This window comes from Rhinolophus hipposideros, assembly GCF_964194185.1.
Source record: "Rhinolophus hipposideros genome assembly, chromosome: 1".
In the NCBI taxonomy this organism is placed as follows: Eukaryota; Metazoa; Chordata; class Mammalia; order Chiroptera; family Rhinolophidae; genus Rhinolophus; species Rhinolophus hipposideros.
This window is the reverse complement of record NC_138047.1, coordinates 20,882,230-20,893,836: the sequence shown is the minus strand read 5'-3', so window position 1 is coordinate 20,893,836 and position 11,607 is coordinate 20,882,230. Positions and strand designations below refer to the sequence as shown.

Below are 11,607 nucleotides of genomic sequence, written 5' to 3'. Positions count from 1 at the left end.
TCATGGTTTTGTTATGATTTTAAAATCATATAGAGAGTCTTTGTAAATAAGATCAAGGGAAATACATCCAGGAGATATTTTTTTAGAATTTATCATTCCTTTTTAACAAAGTACAAGTAATATAAAATTCATTATGGGGGGAGGGCTTTGAGTTCAAATTCACATAATAAATTTGAGCTAAAAATAGCATGAAGCAAATGATGTTAAATGTTTAATTCAATATGTGCTGTGCTTTACTCTCTGGTATGATATGATTTCCAGAGTTCCTGTACAGAAGGATTGGTACGGAAGTAGTTTGGATTCTTGATTATTAATTTCAACAACTTCCAGTTAATATAGCCTTCAATGGGAGGCCGACGATGGAGCCAAAGCCAGGCTTCTGGGGTGGGCCTCCTCACCTGCCTCCTCACCTCGAGCAGGTGAAGGCCACCTCTGGATAGCGCGAAGAGTTCCCAGGCCCGCAATTAAAAGGACCAGGCCTATCACTGCTGTCTTCTCATTGTTGGTTCCGGATGTTGATGTCATCGTAGAAGGTGTCTATCTTAAGGCAAAATTCCGAGACGTGAGAATCAGCGGCACTTCCCCAAATTTTCCAGGTTAGAAATCAAGTTAGATTTGTTTTTAATTAAATGTTTTTATTTTGAGATAACAGTAGCTCCACATGCAGTTGTAAGAACTAAGAGCTACCCAGTCTGCCCTAATGGTGACACTGTGCGAAATTCGAGTGTGATATTCCAGCCAGGACACCGACCTGGTATAGTCAAAACACAGAGCACTCCGTGACCACAGGAGGCCTCCTGCTGCCTTTTGAGAGACACCGCACTGCCCTTCTCCCTGGCAATTGCTTTGCGGTCCTCTCCAGGACTATGATTTTGCCATTTCCAGAATGTGACAAATGGGATCATACAGTATGAAACCTTTCTGGGTCTGGCTTTTTACACTCAGCACAATTCTCTGGAAATTCATCTAGTCGATCTAGATTTTTTTTTCTTAAAAGTCACATGAAATCAATCTATCCTTCTGGCCGTATCATACCAAACTTGAACCCTTATGCAGGCAATAGAGGTATAGTGTTTGGGGGGGGCTTTTATCCCATGGAATCTCAAACAGATTTTAGAACTGTTAAAGTGAGACCATCTCCTTTCAGAGAGTCTGTGTACCAGCAAGAAAGACGGAGTACTGGGCCAATAGGGTATTTCAGATTCTACATTTTCACTCTGATAAAGCTCAACGTAAGGGATAAAGTAGTTGTACAGTTTATAATCACTAGATACCATTAATACATTTCAGTTTGATATTTTGATTTGTTTTAAATGTAAGAGAAACATTTGATAGTCCCATGGTAGGTTTTTTTTTTCTTTGAAGAGCTATAGACTCATACATTTATCTTTTAAAAAAATGTAACCGATTTGTTGTTAGGTTTTATATAGCAGAAGCCTTAAAACAACGGTAGAATAACTACAGTTATCTCACTCAGTTCCTACAACTCTGTGAGATGGATTCCCCCCCGCCCATTATACAGATGAGACATAGCAAGATTAAGTAAGTTGCCTCAGGTCACCTGCTAACTAACTCACAGAGTAAGGGCTGGAATCAGGCCCTGGATCAGTGCAAACCCCAAAGCCACATGGTACCACAAAGGAACAATCTTGTTATCGGTTCTTTCAAAAATGTTTTGACTACACTAGTCATACTAACCCGTTGAAGAAAAGCAGACAAGCCAAAAGAACAAACAATTGTTAGTGTTTTTGTGCATATATTACCAGAGCAATATTTTTTAAAAGAATGTTCAAAATCCCCTCTATGTTGATTAGTCTTTGATGCATGCGATAATTCAGAAACCTAAATAAAGATAATTTTTTAAAATGTAAAAAAAAACCCACAAAAAACCCACCTGGTTTGAGCAAGTAGAATTTCATTAAATGTGTCGTTTCATCATACCTCTAATTAAGGATTACAATTCATGTCACTAGCAAAACCATTCATGCTACATAGAGTTCACAGTGCATTTCTCCCCCAAGTGTGGGATATCGTCATGAAGGCTTCAAAGGCAAGTTTTCTCATGCTGAATTCTAAATTCCATATTTTTCTATCAGTTCTTTTGCTTTAGAAATATAGGCCCTCATGGCATCCTCCTTCGATAATCCTAGAAAGATACAAACAGATGATCTCACCGACGGATGTACTGGGAAATTAAGAATGTTTATCGAATTTATTGAAGAATTAACCTTTTTGGAGGTTCCATGCTTCCCACTTAGCCTTGCCTTTTAAGTCTAACATTCCTGGGCACTCTGTCAAAAGAAGGATAGATATATGTTCAGGTCTACTTTTAACTTTGCTTATTGAAACATTGTCCAAACAAAGTATATCACTATTTTAAAAATGACAATAAATACCGATATCAACGTCTCCGATTATAGACTGTTTGTAGAGCCCATAGAGTTCTTTCAGTTCTTCGTCCTCTGGCCTTGTTTTCAGCTTCCTCACATCTTCGGCAGCCCTGTCAAAATCAGCCTAAAGCAAAAAAGGGGAAAAGGCACACAGTGCGTTTGCTAACTTCAAGCGGCCCGTCTGCTTTGAAGGCATTTACCACCAAGCAGTGGGAACACACAGAAGGGTATGTGGGGGGGAGGGAGTGGGCTGGGAGGGTGTGGGAGGGTGCGATATCAAATAGAAATGAACTATTACTGCTCTGGCTCCATCAGAGTTATCATAACTCATTTTAATTCATGGACCTGTCTCCTGGCACTTACCTGATATGTAGACAAGATATGGAGAATAAATTATAATTAATTCTGAAAATGTTCAATTTATCTATATTTAAAAAGTGAAGACACAAATAAATGAAACGCGATTCTGTGCTCACGGACTGGAAGAATTAGTACTGATGGGGTGTCCATACTACGCCAGGCAACCGAAAGAGTCAATGCACTCCCTATCAAAATCCCAACGTCCTTTTCCCACAGAAATAGAAAGAATAATCCTAAAATTTGTATGAAACCACAAAAATGCCAAATGCACAAAGCACTCTTGAGAAAGAAGAACAAAGCTGGCAGTATCACACTTCCTGATTTCAAACTATATTACAGCTACAGTAATCAAAGCAGTATGGTACTTGCATGAAACAGACACATAGATCAATGGAACGAAAGAGAGAGAGCCCCCAAATAAACACATAAATGGTCAATTAATACACAGCAACGGAGCTAAGAATATACAAAGGGGGTAAAACAGTCTCTTCAATAAATGGTATTAGGAAACCTGCGCAGATACATGCAAAACAATGAAACTCGACCCTTACCATACACCACACACAAAAAGCAACTCAAAATGGATTAAGGACTTGAATGTCAGATCTGAAATGGAAACTCCTAGAAGAAACCACAGGGGGTGAGCTCCTTGACATCGATCTTGGCAATTATTTTTTGGATTTGACACCTAAAGCACAAGCAACAAAAGCCAAGATCAACAAGTAGGACTACATCAAAGTAAAAAACTTATACACAACAAAGGAAACCATCAATAAAACGAAAAGGCAACCTACTGAATGAGAGAAGATATTTGCAAATCATGTATCTAATAAGGGGTCAATATAAATATAAAGAATATATATAAAGAACTCATATAACTCAATAGCCAAAAAAAATCCGATTAAAAAATGGGCAGAGGATCGGCATAGACATTTTTCCAAAGAAGACATACAGATGGGCATGAGACATACGAAAACATGCTCAGCATCACTAATTAGCAGAGAAATGCGAGTCAAAACCACAATGAGATACCACCTCACACCTGTCAGAATGTGAGGCTATCATTCAAATGTTGGCGAGGATGTGGAGAAAAGGGAACCTTTGTGCACTGCTGGTGGGATTGCAAATTGGTGCAGCCATGATGGGAACCAGTATAGAGGTTCCTCAAAAAATTAAAAATAGAACTACCTTGTGACCCAGCAATCTCACTCCTGGGTATTTATCCAAAGAAACAAAATCACTATCTCGAACAGGTATCTGCATCCTCATGTTCACTGCAGCATTATTTGCAATAGCCAGACATGGAAATAACCCGTCTCCATCGATGGATGAACAAATAAGATATATATAATAGAATATTATTCAGCCATAAAAAAACAAAAATCCTGTCATTTGTGACAACGTGTATGCACCATGAGGGTCTCATGCTAAGTGAAATAAGCCAGACAGAGAAAGACAAACTGTATGATCTCACTTAAAAAAAAACAACAACTGGGCCGGCCCGGTGGCTCAGGCAGTTAGAGCTCCGTGCTCCTAACTCCGAAGGCTGGCGGCTCGATTCCCACATGGGCCAGTGGGCTCTCAACCACATGGTTGTCAGTTCAATTCCTCGACTCCCACAAGGGATGGTGGGCTGTCCCCCTGCAACTAGCAACGGCAACCGGACCTGGAGCTGAGCTGCGCCCTCCACCCCTAAGACTGAAAGGACAACAACTTGACTTGGAAAAAAGTCCTGGAAGCACGCACTGTTCCCCAATAAAGTCCTGTTCCCCTTCCCCAATAAAATCTTAAAAAAAAAAAAAAAAAACAAACTCATAGAAACTGAATAGACTGGTGGTTCTGAGAAGCAGGATGTGGGGGAAATGGGTGAAAATGGTCAACAGATTTTTTAAGAGAAAAAAAATTGTATCAGAGAATTTCCACACTTTGCTCTTATAAGTCAAAAAGCACATAAATAAAAGTTTCTATTATATGTTAATGGCGTTACATTCAATGCAGCTTTCTCGACCACCCTCACGGACACTTTCTCCTCTTCCGAAATCCACACTGCCATATGTCTATTGGCCATCTATAGGCAATAGCTTTGCTACCAATTAATATCCTGTCACGGCATCTATCTCCCAGTGCGTCCCTGCCCACATTCTCCATGGGTATTACTGTACCTATTTAGTGGACTAGCTCGTTTCTGAGGGCAATGTTTCTGATTTCCTTTCGTTGCTTGCATAGATTCCTTTAAACAATGAGGCCAAAACTTTTAAGACTTATTTTAAGAAATGTTTACAGAAAAGAGAAGTTGTTCAGCCAACTTTGATCTGACTAGTGAAAAGAAACTGGCTTCCTGGAAACTCTGTATACAAGCTGTAATAAACCTTGTCCCCCCTTTCATGACGTAACCCTGACCTGCCTGACTCCCCAAAACCCTCAGGCTGGCCAGGGACCCTCAGCCCAGGACTTGGCCGGCAGCTGCCCCCTTGACATATTCTTCACAGAGACAAAGTGCTCCTAGAAACTTTGTTCCTGTCCCATTTTTAACCTCTTAGTTTTTATACAAAGGCTATGATGATTGTTTTCCTTAATAGAATGTTTTCATTCTTTTTTTTTTTTAATGAACTGTATTTTACCTTCTGTTGTCTTAGACCACGGATAAGCAGGAATGGTCAGGTATCAAACAAGAGACCCACAATGAGGCATTCTACTTCTACCCCGTTTTTTCTTTCTCCAAAGCCAGACTCCCTTGTGATCCAAGGATCCAAAGGCCCAGCAGAGAATGTGATAGCCTCACTGTAACATCAGAACCACAGTGATCTCAGCAGAGCTGCTGGATAAAGTTTCCATCCAGCACCTGAGACAGGGCAGTAGCCCAACTAGAACACTTCTTTTTGTTGGTCTGTTTTCTGTGAAGAACAAAAATCACTTGTAAACCAGAAACCAAGGTCTCCAACAAAAATAACCTTGAAAATGGCCCAGTCTCTTAATGATTCCCTACAGGGGTCTGAGAAGCATGGGTGCATGTGACGATGGACAAATATGCTGCCTGATGATTTTCTGAGTGTCTTTCTAGAAACTGTCAAATGTGTCATACATAATGTCATGGTTAAGAACACAGAGTCTGGGGCTAGACTGCCTTGATTTGAATCTCATCTTCACCACTTCAGAGCTGTGTGACCTTGAGAAAGTTTCTCAACCTCTCTGTGTCTGTTTCTTCATCCGGAATATAGGCCAATAACACCACCTACCTACAAAGTTGTCAGGAGAATTTAAATAAGTTGACACATGTAAAATATTTTAAATAGTATCTGGCACATAGTGAACAGTCAATGAAGTTTAACTACTATTATTTTTATTCTAAGGCTCTTTAAGAAAAAAAACTAGTTCTAGAAAAAAGTACTTGCAATGAAGACATGAAAAATACTTTATAATTTAACAAGGAATACAGTTGTTTTCATACATTCAGCTTCATGAGTAATGTAAGAAAAAATAAAGACTGGAAAAACATACTAAAATATGTAAAAATTACCTTTGATTATTGGTAAGCTTTCTGGTTTTTTAATACTTTCCGTACTCTCCGAATCTTCTATACTGTGCACATACTATGTCTACACTAAGCATGAAATGAAAATGCTACCTTAGTGGCAGGGCTATTTATTCAAGGAGGTTATGGGATTTTCCCCTTCAGGCTTATCAGGGGTCTCCCGTGTTCTGTTTGCTGTAAAGTCACATGCCATTTTCTAGTGACAGCGCCTCTATCCCTCTTGGCATGCCAAGCCTCAATTAGAATTCTAAGGCTTCTCGAAAACCACACTGGGTTCCTGCCCTCCAGGAAGGAGTTTCTAGAAAACTGTTCTTCATACTTCAGGGGGTATGGAACCATCTGGCAATGTCACGTAAGTCTCAGAACCTCTCTATGGAAGAGTTCAGCCCCTGCCACATGCAGATTCAGGGGTCCCTCTCCCTCCTCCCTCACTAGGTAGAGGAGCCCGCTCCAGAGCGGGCCCAGGATCATTCTCTGTCCGGCATGTGCTTTCTGGACATCTGGACTTGATCTACTTCTGCTCTGCGGTGGGGTGCCCTCCTCTCTGATGCCTTTCCCCGTCCAACCATCATCAGCTGTAATGGGAAGAACACCGGCCTCACAGCAAGATGCTGGATTTGAGTTCTAGCTCCGAGACACGCGGCTGTGGGAGCAGCTAAGCTCTGAGATTCAGCTTCAGCTGAAAACGAGATCCTGTCCACCTCAGCAGGAAGGTGCTACGATGAAATATGGTTAAGAATGTAAATATTCTGGATTTCACTGCTGATTCCATCCACCCGGAGCTCATCACTTGCGTCGTACTGTTTAACAGACGTGGAACACCTGTTGCGGTGCCAGGTCTTGGCTCGGCAGCCAGGATGAAGGGCAGCTGGCTCTCAAGGAGCGCGGGGGTCTCCTGGGAGATGACCCAGTCAACAATGATCATGTGCTATTGGGGGGCTCTGGGCTCGAAGCGGGGAGCAGCAGCAGGTGTAAAAGAAAGTTTCCCAGAGGAGACGGAGCTCGGCTGAGCAGAGGGTCAGCACTTGTGGGGTGGAGGGGAGCAGGGAAGGCCTCAGGCACCATGGACAGCATTTATTAGGGCTCAACATACAGGCTGGGCGGGACCGCGTTTGCTCGCTCCCCCACATATCTACAGTAGAGGGCGGGCATAAATGTGCATCTCGGCAGCAAGAGCTGTGCCTTACAGAGTGCTGCCAGGTGGCACGGCCTGTCAGAGCCTCTTGTTGAATACATGGATATGTGAGTGGATGCTGGGGGCTGAAAGTTACCACAGGTGGGAAGCAGCTTTTAAGTGTGCAGCTGTTTATATTTAACTCCGAAGCATTCTGGGCAAAAGGGGCGCTTAGTTATGTTTTTAAACATTAGGGCTGACTGCTGTGGCTGAGGATTTTCAGCCTCTGCCTAGCTGATCGTCCTGGGGCCACGTTCTCAGCATCCTGGTGGAATGCATGTGTGCATAACTTCCCAGGCAAATGTGGAGATTCTTCAAAATAAACTGCCTTCAGGCCTCTCCCCAGACCGTTTCCTGTTCGTGTGTTCCCAAGGCCCCCTGGCCACAGCCATGGTAAAGCAGTGACCCCAGTGTAACTACCATCACTCACAGTGAGCACGTCCTGACTGCCTGGAGATGGAACCCGTCTGTGAACACCTAGGAGCACTGACCACCTGGCCTCTGTGTAAATTTCCTTTCAAATTTCACCACCTCTGAAGACAGCCTCCCAGGGAGACTCTCACCTAATGTAGCTTTGCTTTCTGCAGTCAAAGAACATGGTCCTCCCACGTGGGCTGACAACGCCTTTGTGAGCAATCCTTTCCCATTGAGGACCTGAATTAGGAAGATCATAAATTCTCACTCAAGGAACGGCACGGTTCTTAGCTCATACAAACATGTGTGTGGAGGGAAAGGGGTTAGTGATGTGCCAATCATAAAATAATGAATGCCCTAAACACGAAAAGACACATCTTCTTGAAGAATTAGTCTGCCGTTTAGCTTCCTCCTCTAAGGAAGAAATAAGTCCAGTTTACCTGACTGTCTGCTCACCTAAAAGCTTTGCTGTGGAAGTAACCACATTGAAATTTTAAAATAAAATTTGAAGGTTATAGCTGAATTAGGAATCCCATTTGTTTTGCCTAACAAAATGAAACAAAGTGCTAAGCTAAAAAGGAAGAAAGTTTTGACCTTGCAAGATTTGACCATTTTGTGCAAAGTTCAATAGGAATTATGTCATAAATAATGTAAAAACATGTAAATGTTCAAGGACACATGTACCCTTATTGGACACTTAGCACAAGCTAGGGTGCCATATGTATACCTGCAGCTCACTTAATCTTAATAGTCCCTCTCCTCCATTTTTAAATGAGGAAAATTGAGGCACAGAGGGGTTAAATAACTAAGTCACAGGCTAGGAATGGGGGAGGTTTGTATTTGAACCCCACCGACTCTGGAGTATGTGCCATACCCTCCATAACAGATTGCCTGAAGAATGGTTCATGAAGTGAGCCGTGCTCATTCCATAAAATTTTTATGTCGATATTAAAAAATATATTTTATAATAATAATTAATGATGAGAAAATGCTCATACCAGTGCTATGTGCAGGAACAAAACTGTATACATAATAGCACAATCGATATGTGCATAGAACATATAAGAATGCCTGCACACGTGCACACACATGTGCACATACACACTTCTCACATACACGAGAAAGTACCCATTACCTCTCCAGCGGTTATCACCTGGGTGAAGGAATTCCCCAGGTTTTCATTTCCTTTATGTTTGTTCTCTTTCCCCCCAAATTTCCACTCTGAACACGTATTTTGTCACATTATCAGAAAAACGGTATTTTAAACTCGTAGTTTAACAGATCTCTGACCTTCCCTTAAGAGAGCCCCTGGATGCAGCAAGGAGCAAAAGGGCGCCGTGAGGCCACCCCCGCCCTCGCCTCTGTCTCCAAGAAGGAAAGAGCGGTGGAGCAGAGCCGCCTCGGTCTCCGGGAGCCCCCGGCGTCATCTCTCCCTGGGCTGGCGCCCACTTTGCATTTAACGAGTCCCCAGAGTTCACAAGAGTTGCCCTCGGGAGCCCCGGCCCGCCGTCTAGAGATGGCACCGGTGCGGTGTCCACGGCACTACGGGGGCGCTCGCTACGCAGAGGGAGGGTGTCCTCGGATCCCCGCCGACAGCTCCCGGAGGGCCGAGGGCGCGCGCCCAGCTGGCCAAAGCGCGGGGTCCCGGAGGCGCCTCCACCGCGGGCGTCACTCGGCCCCACGCCCCCTGGAGCGCTTCCCTCCGGGGACCATGCCCTCCTACGCCTGCTCATCCTCGGCTCACCTGCAGGGACATAGTGGTGACCGCCAGCGGCTCCGGCACTCCTGAGGCTCGGTTCTCAGGACCTGGGCGGCCCACCGCTCTTTAAAGGGCAGCGCCCCCTGCCCGCCAGCTCCCATTGGCCGCGCTCCGAGCCCGACCGACTCCCATTGGCTGTCGGCACGAGAGGGCGGGGCTTGGCAGTGAGTGGCACCCGCCCTGCCTTAGGCCCGCTGGGGTCCGCTAGGCTGCGCCGATGTGTTGTCGTCCGCCTGCGCTCCTGCAACTGGAAAGGCGAAGGGAAGGGAATTTAAATGAGTTATTCTCTGTTCTTGTCTCGCTCCCTGATTCTTTCTCAAGAGGTTGTTTGCAGGAAATCCAGAGAGGTCTCCCCAGGGCGCGGACCTCACTTGGGATTCCTTTTTTTGTATATACCTCTGTTCTCTCAGTAATTTCTAGAAACCTGGACGGTTGACAGCGTTTGTTCAGCCCTCTCCCGTCTCCCCACCTGTCTCTAAGCACAGTTCATCAGGAATAAAAAAGGCCGGTATTTTGCATCTTCTCTCCTCTTTATAAAGCAAAAACACTGACATTCTGAACAAATGCTGCAAACACCCTAACTACGTAGTTTTCAGTTATGGTCAAGACCTAGGAGTACACATCTATTCAATATGACCCCGTTCTCCAGGGAGCAAACCCAAAGTCACTCCAAGTCTGCAGACACAGAGTGGCGTCCTGATTCGCATTTGATTAAAATTTCTAAGTCTTGGCTGCCCTCTGACTGGAGTCTTGGTGGAATGCCTTGCGATTCCTCCTGGAGCAAGGCCTCCCTGTCTAGGGGGAGACTCCCACAAGGTGTTTCTCCTTCACTTCCCTAGTTTCAGCTGAGACGAGGGCTTTTCATGTTGCCCTCTCTTCTCTCCCCCCCAACCCTCCATCCCCTTAGGGCCCAGCTGCCGGCTTCTGTGTTGCCTCTGAACCGGCTTGGCTGTGGTCAATGCAGTGTGACCCACCGCTCATAAACCTACGGCTGACCTCTGTGATAGGGACATTATGCTGATCTTCCTTTTGCTGTCTTGTAAGTATAACAAACGGTCTGAATCCAGTTAGGTTCTTTTTGTCCTTACCGACCTTATGCATGGACGGGTGGCACTGCCACCATGCTGTCGCCTACGGGTTGCCTAACTGCTTGAAAGGCGTCACATGTATACTGCTTCTTTGCAGTATTATATAGTCCTACCTAGCAGAGCTTCCTACAGCACAGGCTAAGAGGCTGTTCTTTGATTTTGTAGCTCACCATTAAATTCTTAGTGACTGATTTAAAGTAACTGATTACTACTTGCATAACAATTGTTGTTATATATAAGAACAACTAAACTGTGGTGGTGAACTTTATGTGTCAGTTTGACGGACTGTGGGATGCCCAGATTAAACATTATTTCTGAGTGTTTCTGGATAAGATTAGCAATTGAATCAGTGGACTCAGTAGATCGTCCGCCCCAGTGTGGGTGGACATCATCCAGTCCATCAAGAGCCTGCATAGAAAAGGCAGAGGAAGGAGAAATCTGTCCCCTTTTCTCCCTGCCTCACTGGTTGAGCAGGGCCATCTCATCTCATCTTCTACCACCCTCGAACTGAGAATTATATCACCTACCCTTTCCTCTCAGGCCTTCGGGTTTAGACTGAACCTATACTACCAGCTTTCCTGGGTCTCTAGCTTCTGACAGCAGATTGTGGGACTTCTCAGCCTCTATAATCACATGAGCCAATTCCTCATAATAAACTGTATATATGATATATATATATATGTATATATGTATATATACACGAGGTCTGCCAATTAAGTTCATGAACTTGTTGCAACGCTGTTGCTAACCTTTTTTGATATCAGAGGGATTATTCATCATGAATTTGTTCCAACTGGACAGTTAAACAAGTTAACTATTTGGAAGTGCTGAAAAGACTGTGTGAAAAAGTTAGACGACCTGAACTTTTCACCAATTCATGGCTCTTGCAT

At 44.0% G+C, this 11,607-nt stretch overlaps 1 protein-coding gene across 1 annotated transcript; it reads right to left on the bottom strand.

Moving 5' to 3' along the window:
- Positions 1-623: 623 nt before the first annotated feature.
- ACBD7 (acyl-CoA binding domain containing 7) lies at positions 624-9,752 on the bottom strand. The gene is made up of 4 exons (XM_081047682.1): positions 9,615-9,752; positions 2,397-2,514; positions 2,229-2,291; positions 624-2,146 (listed from the first exon to the last, which is right to left on the bottom strand). The coding sequence occupies exons 1-4, from the start codon at positions 9,624-9,626 to the stop codon at positions 2,073-2,075; spliced, it is 267 nt and encodes an 88-aa protein (XP_080903808.1). The 5' UTR covers positions 9,627-9,752; the 3' UTR covers positions 624-2,072.
- Positions 9,753-11,607: the final 1,855 nt, after the last annotated feature.

What these genes read in the sequence shown, in the direction of transcription:
- ACBD7 (XM_081047682.1), bottom strand. An exon ending in AATCGGAGACGTTGATATCG is followed by an intron (nt 2,292 to 2,396) that starts GTATTTATTGTC and finishes TTCTTTTGACAG; the next exon opens with AGTGCCCAGGAATGTTAGAC. An exon ending in AGCATGGAACCTCCAAAAAG is followed by an intron (nt 2,147 to 2,228) that starts GTTAATTCTTCA and finishes GTATCTTTCTAG; the next exon opens with GATTATCGAAGGAGGATGCC.